The 17,407-nt window shown below is 30.9% G+C and overlaps 1 protein-coding gene across 3 annotated transcripts in view; it reads right to left on the minus strand.

The window, feature by feature from the left end:
- Positions 1–17,407, minus strand: part of LOC143224959 (uncharacterized) — a 52,125-nt gene that overhangs the window by 20,304 nt on the left and 14,414 nt on the right. For 2 of the 3 annotated variants that reach the window (XM_076453507.1, XM_076453506.1), the window contains exons 5-9: positions 12,859–12,912; positions 9,604–9,684; positions 6,926–7,337; positions 6,786–6,875; positions 48–129 (exon numbers count right to left, since the gene is read on the minus strand). In XM_076453507.1, the coding sequence (XP_076309622.1) occupies positions 48–129; positions 6,786–6,875; positions 6,926–7,337; positions 9,604–9,684; positions 12,859–12,912 (719 nt within the window). The remainder of the gene's footprint in view (positions 1–47; positions 130–6,785; positions 6,876–6,925; positions 7,338–9,603; positions 9,685–12,858; positions 12,913–17,407) is intronic. The other variant, XM_076453508.1, reaches the window with a different exon arrangement.

Genomic DNA, 17,407 nt, shown 5'->3' on the forward strand with positions numbered 1-17,407 from the left:
TTTCCATGTACACAACATAAATAGAGTTTAAAATAACTTAAAAATACCTTTTACTTGATTCAATAACTTCAGCATCAGAAGGTTCTTTTTTTGTCTCTTTCATGTCATTCTTCACTAAATTGGACAAATCTAAACAAAATAGAAAATAAAGTTCTTTTCATCAGGTTTCATGAAGAGCTACATTAAAAACACACTATATGTAAAACAAAACAAAATCTAAACAGATATAACAGAACTAAAATTAAAAAATTAGGGAGAACATTACTGCCCAACTATTACTACTGGTAGATTGATGAATAATATTTCATTGTTCTATATTTTAAACTTTAAAAAAATGGTTTTTAACCTTCTTTATTATTACAGATACAAATAAAAACTATTTGTAGTTTTACACTTTCAGATGATGAAGTTTCTTACTGTCAAAAATTACCTGTAAAACTTTTACAAATGTATGAGTTTTAGTCGATACAGTTGGTCTTCCCACTTAAAACTTACTTTACAAACAGAAACATTCTTTTATTGTTGAAAATATTTCTGTCCATTTTAGTGCCAACACAAATAATTAAAAAGTGTAAAGTGATCACATGAATATAAAAATGCAAACTTAGTGCATAAAAAAAGACCAATTAAGATTCTTTTCAATGTCATCTTGTACAAAGTTATGAAACTGTTGAAGGCCTAATGATTGGAGACATTAAGCTACTGATGGGCAAATTATGTTATAAAGCTCTAAAAATGTTAGTTCGTATACTACCTGTAAAGCCTGTGTGAGATTTAGGATACTAAATTATCACATTACTAGATGTGATACATTTTTTCCTAAACAAAAATACTTTCATAAAAATAAATTTTAATGTTATTTATTCTGCTTCAATTTATTTTCTCCCTACATTATTCTGCACTGCAAGTCAAGAATGCTTGAGATGATGTTTAAAACGTAAATACCACAAAAGTATAAACAAATACTACACAAAATATTAGTATGTTGTCAGACAGTAAAATCTCTGATTAAGAAGTTAGCATACAGGATCACGTGCAAAAGTTGTAACAGTTTTCCCATGAGACCCAAAACAAGAACAGTTTCAAATAGTTTACTATTCAAAAGTACTTTACTTTTTGGTCTTGTCTGAAAACTCATATTCAATGTTAGAAACAGCTTCAATTGGTATTTACAAACTATAAATTCCAAGACTCAACAATTACAGGACGAGGTAGATCCTACCTTCTAAAATATTTAAAATTTTATTTGCTATTTGGTGCATTCTAATGAGTTTTAGTCCTAATAAAATGCACAGTTCCATAAATACTACAAATTTTTTTGTATAGACACATATGCAAATAAAACTGGATGATTAATGAATTTGTTAAGTGTTTAACCATTGAAATAATTAATTCAACTAATCACTTATATTCACATGAGAATTAGATAGCTGGAAAAATCAAATATAGTGATACTCAGAAGCTTTATTTTCATTAGTTAATTATTTACATAAGTCATAACACTAAGTTAAACAATCTTAAACCAACTGAAAAATACACATGAGAAACCACAATGACAATATTTTGATTACTTGGATAGTTGATGTATCCAACAAAAGTAATAATTGAAAACACCAATTTCAATTAGTTGAAATTATTTTTCTTCTATTCAGCCCAACATATTGGGTTTAATAGCAGGAAAATAAAGGCTTTGTTTGTACTCTTCATATTTGGGGTCACTTCAGTCACAAAAGTTCACTTACAAGCCCAAAGTGGGTGATATTTGTTCATGACAAAAACATCTCTATACTAACCACATACCCATGGTGTAAAATTTTCTTGCATTTAACAGAAACCACCTTTAGATAACCATGTGTTGAGACTCAAATTTAGAGACAGTAGGGACTGTGCACTTTTTGACATGTAATAGCAGTACAGTAGTAAATGTTCTGGGACCAGTAACAGAGCAGTAAAGATAAGTAATACTCTACAAAGTTGTTAGATGTATGAAAACACTATAAACAATTACTTCTGAAGCAGTGCGCATTTTTTGTAGCAAAGCCAAATCAAGCTATCTGCTATGTCCTTTTACGGGAATCAAGGGGGTCGATGTATGCTAACTTTCTCTAAAACAAGTGTTCTAGTCTTATATTAACTCATGGCAACATCACAAAAGAAGGAACTGTGGATTGAATAACTTTTGATTGAACACACAAGAACAATAACCTTTTCATTTGCAATGACTTTTGCATTTGAAACACAAACACAGAATATTAAATTCCAGGGTTTGATACCTCATGGTGGACAGAATACAGATAACCATGTGTAATTTTGCATTAAAACAAAAAAAGAATCATAAATATTACAAGTTTCTATATCATAAGATGAAATGTTATACAAATTTATTGAGTATTATTTACTACTCTCTACCTAGATATTTTATTTGTAGAAAATCCCTGCCTGAGATCCTGAAATGAATAATCTATACAGATAACTCAGTAGTAAGTTAATATATGATATTACATGAATTACAGAGATCAAATTAATTTGAAAGCCTCATCTCCATAGTTCTTTAATCACAATTAGAGTTGAAACTGGATAAAATACCATACTAATTACTCTCTACATTACATGTATCAACACAAGACACACGATTTATTAACATTTTAACCATTGTCATTTCTTTTATCACTGTAGTGTAGATTACGTCAACAAGTATTTAAAAATTCTAAACGTTTGATAATCAATAAATTAGCAGTTAGTGTGCCATATCGTTTTACAATTATTACTTATGTGCCCACTGCTCTTGCTTCTTTCTCTCTTTAAATAAGGCATGAATGTATCTCTCTTACTTTATCAAACTTCAGAGACATTTTAAGAACCTATTAGTAAAAGTAAAGAAAGATCTGTCAGCCACGCAACAAGAATTCATACAAGACATGACAAAGAAGGCAGGTTATTTCTGGCTGCTAAACATATAACAAAATAAGTTTAATGTATTGCTGCCTAGAGAAGCCACTCATACACACCCATGCCTCAGGTTTCATTATTTTCATTCAGTTTTAGTGCAGCCATTAGTTAATTACATTTTCATTTTAAATCTTTATCAGCTATAAAAATATATGTAGTACTTTTGTGTTTTTCATTTTTCCACACAAGTCGACAAATTTAATTTTAATTATGATTTCTGTTGTGCACATAACTTCGAAGTTTTTTATACTTGGATTTATGACGAAAATAACAACGTATTGAATTCAATAATTACGATTCTACATGGTGTACAATATTAATTTCACTGAAAAAGTTAATAGTATACACAACATTTTATTAGCAAGTGTTACAAAAAATGAAACTGCTTGGGTCATACTAATTGTGTTAAGTTTGAGAGATCTCATTAGAAAAGCTTCTTGGATTGTCTGATAGTTGAATCATTTTCATGATTTAAAATTCTGTTTCAGCGAAATTGAAGTTGTCACAAGTGTTCGGTGGTTCACAAACGAGAGATATGGATTTGTGTTTATTAGGCTTAGTGTCTAGGTTTCTTTTTGTTTTTCTAACATATTTAACAAGTTACATTCTACTTGATATTTTATTTGAGGTTTTTTTGGCTATATAATTTTGATCATGCTTCTATAAGTTAACCTTGCATTGTCTAGTAATAGTAATCATCCCCAAGTAAAATTTTAACTTTAGTACAGCCCCTTGAATAGTTATATTTTTATTCTGATTTTTTACCAGCTAACCAAAAAATATTTAGTAATTTATCTCTCTCAAATAAGTTCACAAATCTAATTTGTAAATCTAATTTACAACTTTTTTATATATTAAAACCTTTTCACATAGCATACACCATGCCATGCTGGTCAACTTTCTTGAGATATTTCAAACACATCTATAACAGTAAAATCTATTCTAAATATGTAAACCATTTTGAAGAAGTATGTACAAGGTTCAAGCCACTCAATTTACTCAAGTACTGATAGTGAACAATAAAGTACCATTTTGAAACATTTCAATTCTGTCCTTCACAGAAACATTTTGAATAGTGAATTATAATGAATTACATATTTTAAACATCTCCAGTTCAAGAGTATGTCCTGTTTAAGATAGTCAAAAGATAGTGACATTTCTTTGCTTCCATAAGTAAGAAAGATTTATTTTTTGGAAGTTTTTAAAAATTTATGCAAACGTAATGCATGTATCTACTTATTTATTTTTTTAAATAAGTAAGTTTGAAAGCATGATGGGTTTTTTTAAATTGTCTTCTTTGTTTCTTTCACATTTAATCACATGCTTCTTGCAAATAATCTGATTTTGAAAAATTCACATGTATGTACATGTAAGGTAAATAAAAATATAAAACCATCATGCTCTTAAAAAATCTCAGAACTTTGAAAATAAAACTTTGTTTTTATGAATCAACCAGGGAATTTCAAAGGAACTTTACAAAACAGAATCTGATGTACCAGATACTGTATGCTCATTTTATGAATAATCAAATTATTGAATTATACTTTGATTTTGAGGGCAGGAAATCTTTGTTCCAATAAAAATAAAATGGAAGAATAACAGAATGTTTGTTTTGAAATTTTTGCAAAGCTACATAAGGGTTATCTGTGCTATCTATCCATAACTTATCAGTGACTGACTACAGGGATAGCAGCTAGTCAACATCACCCACAGGGTTATCTGTCTATCCATCCCTAAGTTAGCAGTGACTGACTACAAGCTAGTCAACTCCACCCACCTTTCACCCACAAATAGTGAGATTGATCATCACATTATAACTCCCCATGGGTAAAAGGGTGAGCATGTTCACCAAAACAGATTTTAACCTGCAACCGTCAGACTACAAATTGAGTACTTTAGTAGAGAAATTTCACATGGCCTGAAAAAAACATCCATGTTTATATACATCAACCTTAATTAATTTAATTACAATTTGAGTTAATAGCCCAACTCTACAACCCAGACACATTTTAAAAATTTCATATTTCTGAGAGCATCAGAGAAATATTACAAACCCATGCACAATATTTACATGGCATATTTAATTTCACATTCAGTTGATTAATACTGCGAGTGATTACAGGCTGAACAATCTAATTTTTAATCAGAAAAATATTTGAATAAATGCAACTTTCTTTAGACAAACATTTATTTGTATTAGAATTTCACTTAAGTAGTAACAATTTTTTTTCTACACACGTTTCAACAGAAACAGTAATAACTACACATTCTCAATACATTCATAATGAAGATAATTGGCTCTACTTTCAGAAAATATTTGAATAAATGTAATTTTTTTTTTATATAAACATTTACTTATAATAAAATTCCATTCAAGTACTAACAACCTTTCCGACACACAATATTTTAACAGAAAATGTAAAAATTACACATTCTTAACACATTCACAGTTAAGATAATTGGCTCCACATTCCTGAACACATAACACTTTAGTGAACCTTGAAATTTTTAGACCAGGATTATTTTATGTTTTGTTTTATGATCCTGCTGAATTCATAATACTGATTTTGGGAAAACAATACAACTTATATTTCCATCTTTTATTTCTGATGTGGGATTTCATGTTTCAAAGAAGAAGAAAAAAATATTATTACCCTTGTTTTTTTATTTTGAAGGTGGCACTTTGACAGTGGAAAAGAAATCAAAAGTAGTATCGTAAAATGATGAAATACTGTCAACACATATACCATAATACTCCAAGAAATGTGTGTACTTTTTATGTACAAACATGTACTACAATTATGGGTGCATATTTTAGCAATGATGTTTTGCAGATTGTGAAAAATGACCAATTATGGTATATTTCACTGTATGGAGAGGAGGAAACAATTGTGCCTCTCACAAGCTGCATATCAAGTGACAGTACGGATCTTGGAAATTATAAGGAAAACTTTGATACTCTGAGACATCCAGGAAAATAAAAAAACTAGCTCAGATGGTACCTTTGGCAACTTGATGGGTTGAACACTGAACAAATATAAGAATGTCATATTCAGAAGGTTTCAGGCATCTAAATTGCATTCACGTTAGTAACTGATGGAACAATTTTATTTTCCCCCTTCTTCTAACCCCTAACTTCATTAGAAAACTTTTATAAAAATACAACTATAAAAGCCCTGGTCTCATGAAAGATTAACCTTACAACTTCACATTTAGTATAGACAACTTCTAAACCTCAGCATTTTTTTTTCTTATTTTTGTAAAATATCTACAAACAATCTCATACGTGTTTGTGTAACTATTGGTTGTGATTTCTTTCATACTTTAAAAACCTGCTTGTATAGCTTGCACCATGCCACTCTAGTCAACTTTCTTGAACTATTTTGCAAGTTGCTGTCCCAGATTATCTACTTCATTTAGCCATTTCCACCTATATCTATTCTTCTCCTTTCTGATTTCTCTCACATCAACCTGCCTCTAACAGTTATATTTTTACTAATTTCAATCTCCCAACTTAAATATGTGATCATTCTCAACAGTGACATTGTTTTTTTATGGTAATTATACATATTTCTATCATACAGGTTTAGGACAGCTATTAATAACTACAATTCTATAATATTTGACAGAAATTTCACATCCATGTCTCCAAAAAAATTTTGACTTTGCAAATTTGTTCAAGGACAAAATTCTGTCTCTAGATGAAAAGTTTTTAACACACATGAATAGCAATTTAGTATCCCATATTCCTATGATAAAATTAAAATAAAAAAGTAAATACTGATGAAAACTTTAATAATTAAAGTTTTTATAAAAACTATTTATCCATACCCTACCTGAATTATTCACAACAGCTTCCTCCATCTTGCTCTTTTTTGCTTTGTTCTCTGTTCTGGCAGAGTCTGGTTCTTCCTTTGGAATTTGGCCTCCTTTGTTTGCAGAGTAACTGGTTCTTCTGGTTTCCTTTGAATTTGGCCTCCTTTGTTTGACAACTTTTTCACTGAGTCTGTAACTTGCAATTCTTCTGGTTCTTCCTTTGGAATTTGGCCTCCTTTGTTTGACAACTTTTTCACTGAGTCTGTAACTTGCAATTCTTCTGGTTCTTCCTTTGGAATTTGGCCTCCTTTGTTTGACAACTGTCTTACCGAGTTTGTAACTTGCAATTCTTCTGGTTCTTTCTTTGAAATTGGGTCTTCACTGTTTAATGAGTTTTTTAGAGAGACTGTAATTTGTTGTTTCTCAATATTTTGTGCCTCCTCGCTTTCTTTTTCCTCCGATTCACTGTCTGAGCTGAATTTCTTTCTTTTTATCATTCGTCCACTTCTACTGCGTTCAGGTTCTGATTTGGCATTTTTCTTCTTTTTAATCTCTGGTTCGTGTTTATTTTTCTGTGAAAATTAACAAAGAAATATAAATCCATAGTATGTATGTAAAAAAAAAATATTCATAAAAGTAAAACCTAATCTAAATATTTTATGCTATTTTGAAATTGCATGCACAAAGTTCAAGACCCTCGCTTCACTCATGTACTGCTGGTGAACAAAAACTACCATTTTGAAATATTTCAGTTCTGTTCTTCACAGACATATACCTCAAATAGCAACTTATAAATAAGTTGTACATTTTAAACATTTTCAGTTCAGGAATATCTTCACCTGTTTAAGACAGTCTTATACTATTCATCAACTTTTATTAGGCAAGGGAAGTTACCTCATCAATACTGGTGTCAGTAGCTCGACTCTACAAGTATGTGTTTAATAACATCAATTATTAAAGCAGGTCTTCATTATAATTTGTACAGATTTATATTTGGTGTTCACAACTAAAATCACAAATGTCTTTATCAGACATGTGCTCAATGTACAAAATAGTCTTTCAGATGTTCAGGAAGTGCAGAGAGAAAAGAAATCTATATTCAATCTTCACATTACATGGCAACTTTGGTGACAACTCTTAATAAATTCTGTTCAACATCCACTTTCTAAGTATCACAAAAATATAAAAAAATGAAAAACATACCAAATATAAGTGTTTCAGTTTGCACTGCTATGTTGTCAAGTTTTATAACAATAATTAATTAAAAATACTATTTAAAAAATTGTGAACGTGAATGTATTACCTTTTAAGTACAAAGATCTATATATGTTACAGAGTTGTGTTTGACAACAAAAAAGAAATATAAGTAATTTCATAACTGAGTTACTAAAACCACCTTCCTTGGGGTCAGTTTGATCTCTATAAAAGAACTTGAGTACATTGTCTAAAATCTAACAAAGTTTTTAAACAAATAATAAACTTGGATTCAAGTGATGCTGACCAATACAAATAACTATTACTGAGAAATATGATTGAATTATTTCTGGTCAATAACACTGAGAAAAATCACACTAAAAACTGCAATAACACAAACCAGTAACCACTATGCATTTTCTTTTTGACTAGATTTACTTTGTTAACTTTAAACACAATTCCTAATTCCTTGCAAAACCTTCAGAAAGAAATGAGTATATTAAGTAGTCTTTAAAAGGATTTAAGTTCAAGATGTAGAGGACTAGTTTGATAGAGGAGAAAGGATATCCACTAATTCATTAAATACACTTTCATACAGCTTCACTGAAAACTGTAAGAAGAATTTGTTGCATACAGTTGTCACAGGTCTGTATTTAAATTCCCAGACTTTTAAAATAAAAAAATACAGGATTTATATTATGAAGAGAGTCACATTATACAGATGAACAAATAGCTCAGATTAGTTTTGCATAAAAGCAGTTGATTATTTGTTAGCCTTCGAAATATTCTGGACCTAACCTTATGATCTGATTTTGCAGAAAACCCTATTTTTATGTGGAAATTTAAAACTGATTGTTTTGATCCTGAATGTATTAAACAAAAGTAGGATAAAAATATATTTTAGAATGGCTGGTATGGGTATCAACACTTTTACTGATAAGGAGAAGAATGTTTCAACCATCCTAGGTCATCTTCAGGTTAAATGGGTTTCTCGTCATCAAGAAAAGTAGGACAAGTTTAATTCCTCAACAATGGATGTTATGATCAGTTTAAGTCTGAGCTCTATAAAATATACAGTCAGTGTAAGTTACTACATCTTAAAATAATGACTCAGTAATAAAATCTTTCTTCTTTTTTTTTGACACACTTCATAATCAAATGCCCCATAAGTAGTTTCAAAGCAACACTTCTGAAAAGTATTTTTCTTGGGATGCATTTTTAAGTTTTTTTTATGTACAGGATTGAGATATAATACAATTTTTTTATCTTAACATAAAAAGTTAGTCAATAACTTACTTTGTGGAAGATATGTCAATATTTCAGAAAATATTTACCATCACTTATAAATATTAACATTTTTATTGTAATATAAAATATGGCTATTTAGAGACAATGGGTTGTGAATGATGGATCCTCAAGTTCAAAATGTAGCTTGCTCATGCCAATGCATTAAAAGGGAATGAAGTGGAAGGAGTTTACACAGAAATACCAAATGATAATTGCATAAAAAGTAATCAATAATTTAATGAACATTTTACACACTTTAGTGTGCTAACCCAAAACAAAATATGTTATCCCTAGAAGGAGGCAAAACATAAACAGATTAATTATTTAATGAATTATTTTAAAAGAAATTAAAAGTACCTTTTTTTCACTTTTCGAATCATTCTCTTTCTTATCTTCTTCTTTAACAACAGTGTTCTTAACAATCTTTGTTTTTTTTGTCTGCATAAAAATTAGATTATTGAAAACTCCAACATTTTTAACAGAAAGCACAAGACTTATCAAATAAGCTTATATTACAAAAATTTGTCATTTTAAAAACAATATTACTTTCAATCTGCACTACAAGTTACTCTTAAAAAGAAAAACAGATATTCACTCTTGTTACCTATTTTGTGCATTCAAAGAAGAAATGAAGAAAGCTTTTATAAATATACTTTGAGTTTCAATGCTTAAACATCTGGATAATAAAATCAGATACTGATTAGAATTTGTGGTTTTGCTGAATTTTGTACAAAGCTACTTAATGGCTATCTACACTACTTGTCCCAAAATTTGAAGTGACACACAAGAGGAAAGACAGCTAATCAACAACACTCACCAAAAACCCTTGAGCCACTCTAATTGAACTGTGAAATTTGGTGTTTTACAGTTACAATGCACCCAAAGTGCAGAGCACAAATTATGGTGTCTTTACTTGAAAAACCATGGTGGTAGTAAATGACGTATTTGTGAAATATATAATTGTCTTGTTTTTCCTCAATTCTATAATAATGAGGTTTCACCAAATACCGACAGTTTCAAATATCAATTATACATACTCTTCAAAAAAAGAAACGCAAAAGGCAAAATATGAGACAAATTGTTAACAAGTTTATTCCAGGTAGTTCTGTATGACATGTGTGAAACTTTGCACATTCACTGCTGAACATCCAAAGTCTGCAAAGACGAAGTCCACGCTCACTAGTTGACGTTTAACATCACTCAACGTCAATAACGAGTATGTCCCCCGTGAGCATCAATAACTGCTTGGCATCTCCTGCCCATGGAAGCGATGAGATGACGAATCACATCTTGTGGAATGGCTGTCCACTCAGCCTGCAAAGCTGCTGCAAGCTGAGGTAGACTCTGCGGTTGAGGTTGTCGCCGTCGCAGACATCGGTCCAACTCGTCCCAAAGATGTTCGATGGGGTTTAAATCTGGTGATCTGGAGGGCCAGGGAAGAATGTTGATGTTGTGGTGTCTCAAGAAGACAGTGGTGAGTCGGACTGTGTGAGGACGGGCATTGTCATGTTGAAAAACGTCGTTGACGTTCACCATGATGGGTTGCACATGGTGCCTAAGAATCTCGTAGAAGGTTGCGTACGGTCTGATCAGAAATCCTACGCAGCCCTGGTATGGTTGAGGCAGTAGACGTTACAGTGGTGTTCCTATCCCGAAGGTGACGTAACTGGATGTAGCGATCTTGTGCGAGCGTGGTCACACAAGGTCTGCCAGATCGTGGACGATCACAAGTTGATCCATGTTGTTGGTGACGATTCCATAGCCTTGTGATGGTGCTTGGGTGGACATTCACAGCTCTGGCAACATCTGATCGAGATTCGCCTGCTTCCAAGCGACCAATGGCATTGTTGTGTTGTGCTTCAGTCAGTCTTGGCGTAACTGTATTGCGTGTCGATGGCTTAACACTGAGATATGAAAACAGAGAACCCGTCACTTTTATAGGGATTTTGCACTTGTTGCACTTGCAGAACATGCAGATCTCTCAAATAAATTTATTGGACACGCATTTTGGCGAAAAATCCGATGTTTTCCTCCGTTTTCAAAGTGCACAATTTTTATTGTCATTTTGGTCTGACAATCAGTGACTTAACACGTGTAACATCACATACTCTGAGCTTGTAACATTATTACATATATTTCTCTTTAAAATAACAAAAATATCCCTTTTGCATTTCTTGTTTTGAAGAGTATATTTTGGGTGATTATGGTGAGTACACTATGACCTTCCACACACAGCTCAATTCACCCTGTGGACAGATATTTTGAAAACTTCCCTGTAAGACAAATATTACCTTGACTAGTTGTATAAATGAAAAAGACACATTTAATGAACCACTTATCCATGTTTAGTTTATAATGCCCTCTTGAAATTCTAATAACATAAAAGCAATGAAAGCTTGATAATAATTACCTTCCACAGTCAAAGTAATGATCTGATCACTTTATCATGACATGTATAGTTACAGCTTGTATATTAAAACTTCTTTATTTTAATTTAATACATTATGTTCTGTATATACAGTGTCTGTAGCTAAAATTTTCTGGGATGGAGTATGCCTCCAGACTTCCCCTAGAAATAAAAATATGGCAATAGCCTAACCTCTCCAAAATTGCTTCCTAAAGCAGTACTTCTCCACATTATTATACAATGTCTTACAATAGATATTAGCCTTTACAATGATACTAATATTAATACCTAACTCTTATGTCAATCTAATTATGTTACAGTGTTTTAGCTAACCAAATGCATACGGATTATGCCCAATGGACTAACCCCATGTATCTTCACAAAATGTATCAAGCTTTAAGTAGAATGTAAAAGTCTGTTGTATGCAAAATATCAGATGTGGTACAAAATGATTTGTACTCAAGATATGTCTACAACTGGCAAATATCAATCTGACTAAGACTCTGATAAAGTTGTTCATGTGAAGAATAAAAATACTTCTGTTGATTGTACAGTTTACATAGTACACTTTCATAACACCTGAACCTCCAAAATGCATATTTACAATTTTCTTTCAATACCCATGTACACTGTATCTGGTATTTACTCTCCTTTACCATGAGCTGTCATTAAATCATCAATATAGGGTAAAATTAATAAATGATAATTCTCACATCAAATGCATTATACCACATGGAACAACTCTATAAAAGGTCACTGCACGAGCACTTTGGCACCACGCTTGAATACATGTGGTTAATTTACAACTCTCTTGGTTTTGTCTAACCTGCTAAACTAGGTGTGCAAAATTTTAGAATATAGAATAACTGAAAATTATGACAACACTGCAAGTCAAAGAGGATTCTGATTATAACCAATGTCTTTTAAGCCAGTGATACTCAAAGAGTAACTGTAATAATTAAAAATGGTTATTTTTATTAGGCACATTGCATTCTTTTCATACCTCAGATTGAATACTTATAAACATTTTTACCTTGCACAAGCAACTAGGAATAATTTTTATTCCCAATTAGTATAATAATGTAATAATATTTCATTAATATTTTTAGGATTAGCAAAACATAATATTTCAGTAAGTTAACATGCTTTAGAACTTAAAATGTATTAATGTTAAAGTATCATGCTTTAAACCTAACACAGCTGACCTTATCAGTTTTATGCTCAATTTTCCGTTTTCGGGTACCTGGCAAAGGTTTGGCCTAAAATTAAAGAAAGAAGAATATTAGCTTTATATATTCTCAGAATCAAAACCATATATATGATTTAGAATTTTATATATGATGTATACATTGTTCATTTTTTCTTTACCATGATGACCTGTTACAAATAACTTATAAATTGATCACAAATGGCACCAAAATGCTATTCTATTTAAATGATAAAAAATTGTGTTCATACTTCTGGCTTACAAAATATTTACTAATCTTACCATTAAAAAAAAAAAGTTATTTAATTTTATTATTTGGAACAAAAAAGAATTTTAGCCCAATTTTCATGAAAGACAAAAGTTATTAGAACCATTAAATGTTCAAAGTTAAAAAAAATCAGTGCTGTCTTACATTGAAATCATGATTGAAAATTTCACACAAAAATACAGTGAAACCTCATTCATCAGGGCACAGGAAATGTGAATTACACCTCATTTGGATAACTGTTCATAAACATAAATCTTTCCAACATCAATTTAATCTTTAATCTATATATTTGTATTCTGAATTCAAACAATTTTTTTTTTAATTTAAAAAAGCATGCATTTTGTGTGGATATGTAACTCAGTTATCTATAAAGAACCACACAAGTGTCAAGTAAGAGTAAATTAGAACATAAATTGAAGTAATAATTACTGACCACAAAACACCTTCACTTGTAATGGATGCCAGTTTACAACAGTTTTTCTGCAAACAACCTTCACAGTAAGGACATACAAATAAACTATAACAGATATTGAAAGAACACCAGAATGATTTATGCCACAGTCACGCCAAGTCACAGTACTCCAAAGGATAAATAAACATAAATATCAACATTATTAAAATGTGATGTTTGCTTATATAAGAAAGTGATACTGTATATTTTATATCCTATAAGCAAGTCACTGGTTTGAACAAGATGATGATTTATGGGAAGATAATCACACAACACTGATTATGCAACTCATATGGTTATTGATCAGATGTAAAATAACAAACTACTAGATTTATTGTATATACAGTTGTCTTTTGTTTACAAGTTCTAAGCCCATTGTTGCTAGATTTTACCCTTACATTTATCAATCAATTACACATACTATTAATGGTGTTTACTGCATCAAAAGTGATGGGTTCCACTATCTAAATCTCTATGATCACAAATTACTTCATTTCAAAAGTATACACATCTATGAAGTTTCATTGTACATCATGAAAGAAAAAAAAGTTATCTTGCTCTTAGTTCTTGTTTTCAAAACTCTAATCATAAATATTTCTTTCTTATGAGGTCATGAGTCATCTCACAGTCATGGAGAAAGAGACATCAGTGAAAGGTATATGAGATGGATGGAAAGGGGAACCTACAATGGTAAACTCAATAAAGAGTCACACTTAAAGATAACTGAGGATAGTAAGGTCTGAGGAGAAACTCCTGTAAAGTGCAAAATCCCATTAAAGATGGAGACCAAGTAGTAGAGAAAAGTTATCATTCTCAAAAAATAAAAGATGTCTTTGGTAGATGAAAAGATAAAAGAAGTAATGTCCACCTGAAACTAGAGATTAGAAAACCAAACAAGACTTATGAAGAATTCGTTAAAAAGGTTTTATCCAAAATCACAGATATATTAGGATATAAGCAGACACAAGTTGAGACTTAGACAAATTGATAGTCCATCCCAGGAAGGAAACTAAATGGATGATCAATTGAATGGGAGTAAATGACTGAGTTACAATATCCAATCAGGTATGTAATGATGAAATGGATATTAAGTACTTATATGAGAAAAACCAGATAATGCTTTGGCTACATATGTGAAGATACACAGTGCACAAGCCAGGCAAAACAACAGTGTACCATGAACGTATAAGTCATGTAAAAAATAAGAAACAAATGAGAAGATGGGTGAACTGGAAAGTGTAAATAAGCATCTTTGACATCTACTTTCAATGCCTGAATACACTGAGGAAAGAACTTATCTAACATTCTCATAGATTCAATTTTGAAAGGAGGAATGTCTAAATAGTGACCGAGATGGGAAAGATCTAACACAGGTCTCCAATCTTCTGCCTTTTTCATCACCAAAAAGATTAAAAAAACAAAAGAAATAAAAACATGGGGAAACATGAAGTATAACTTTATTATCCACTGGTTTTGTAAAATGTTCAAAACTACCAGATCTAAAAATTCAAATACAAATTGGAAAGACAATGAAAAAATTCAATAGATAATTTGGTGAACCCAAGGATCACATAACCAATGGTCCACAGATGAACAAAGCATTTGATATGACCACTAAAATTCAGGACAAAGGAATTGTTTGGGAAATGGTCAATAAGTGAGGCATAAATACCTAACTCACCTTCATCAATGATGGGCCAAACAAAAAGTATCAGTATATACGATAGACATCCGTGGTCCAGAAGACAGACAACAACCAGAAACAATTCAAGATGATCAAGTCCTAATCAACTCCTGCTGACATGTTTTTCCTAAACAGGAAACCAGTTAGGGTTAAGTATTGTAAAAACAAAATGAAGCAGGGATGTGTTCTCGTTTTTTTGTTTTTGAAGTCAGCTAAAAATACGAGAGGAAGACATGCACACTTTACAACACAATCCAAAATGTTAAAGAAACATAAAACACATTAAGAAACAATATCAGTGAGATACACAGTTAATAAAGGTGGTTCTTACTAAAAAAAAAAAATCAGAAGAATGAGAACAACTAAAGGCTACCAGAGATGAGTCAAAGCAAAAAGCATTCTGAAAAAAACCCTCTTCAATAACCAAACTGAAGGTGAGAAACTTGAAAAGTAACATATGAAGACTATAAAGTATATTAATATGAAGTTATTTTCTAAAATAATTTGCAATAACCAGAATAAGGAAGAATTAATGTAATTCACTTACTGAATCATCTAATATGACAAAAGCATCCTCAGGTGCAACAGAAATACTTACAGTAGAAAATACACAGGATAAAAAAGAAATGTAATCAGTAGAAGTGTTATCATAATTACAGCTAGCAGACAAAATGTGCTCTTCAGACATTGAGAGCAAACAGGCCAAAGCAAAAGATCAACCTTATTCAGAAAGAAGAGAAACAATGTGAAATTATACAATTTGACATCGCAAAATTCACCAGGAATACCAATATACAATGGTATGGTTATGTTGTACAATTAGGGCTGATTATGCAGCTACATGGTCATCCCCACGTGGTACAAGCAAACTATCCAAATAAGTTGTAGAAGCTTTGATAGTGTTAAATATATTACCACTATATTCCAAACTCACTGTAGCAACATTAACAAGATTACAGTTCAAAATAAAATCTAAATTATGGTGGAGAGATCGAGCTAAGACCCCCTGACAGTTCTAAAACAAGTCATGTGTAAGGCAGAAGAATGGAAAATTATTGGTAAGGAAAGAATACTCTTCAAGTCACTTTTTGTTCAACAGAATGAGTGCAAATTCAAGAAAGAATGAGTTTCAGTATTTCAGAGGTAAAATTACCTGATTTAAATTCATATACCTATTTGTTTCTATTTTCTATTTTCTTGTGTTAAATGTAATATTTTCTTGATTTATTCACTGTGAGTTTGTTTTATATCCATTTAATTTTTGGTTCCACTTTGTTTATGTCAAATTGATAAATCCATTTATCTTGGTTCTCTCTTTCTAACATTAATTGCAGTATTTATTTCATGTCTACATTAAGCATGTTTTCGGTTTAGTAATTTTAAACTGACAAGTCTAATCAAGGTTAAATCTCAGCTCCACATTTCACAGAGTATACATTTATAAAGTTGTTATATTCTCATTTTAAAATTTACTACATAGTTTTTATCTAGAAGATATTCTAGCCTCTTTAAAAATGTATATTGATGTAAGCAGTGCAGTTTTAACTCAATTGATGCAAAAAGTGTTTAACTGATTTTTAAAAAGGAAAATTTAAAACACTTTTGTAAAATTTTCATTTTCATATGCCTAACATTTATTATTTATTCAGTAGATTTAAGCCTAGGGAACCAATAAGGTAATATTTTCTTCTGATGTTAATAACATCAATATCTTATGTGAGTACTAGCCTTGAAGGTTTAGTTTATATGAATAACACAATGTAACACAAATTTTGTTCCTGGATAGTATGTGCTATTTCTTAATTGCTTATGTTGTAAAAGTACAGAAAATGGCCATTATTCCCTTCAAACTTTGCTTTTGTGACCTAGATAAAGAAATTTAGAAATTAAACTATTTTCTATGCAAAAACAGGCAAATTTGCACATTTTCATTTACACAAGGTCTGAATAAAACTACTTATTGATCAAGATTTGCATATAATTATACTAAAGTTACACAAAAATGTTTATAAGTGAGTAGTTTTTCAAGATTTGTAACTGTAATGTAAATCACTTCCAAGTATCAGCACCCAAATATAGTCTTCCATCATGTTTTCATTATACGCTCCTTGGTAGCAGCATTCAAAGTCCAGCATATCTTGGGG

Source organism: Tachypleus tridentatus, chromosome 9, assembly GCF_004210375.1.
Source record: "Tachypleus tridentatus isolate NWPU-2018 chromosome 9, ASM421037v1, whole genome shotgun sequence".
In the NCBI taxonomy this organism is placed as follows: domain Eukaryota; kingdom Metazoa; phylum Arthropoda; class Merostomata; order Xiphosura; family Limulidae; genus Tachypleus; species Tachypleus tridentatus.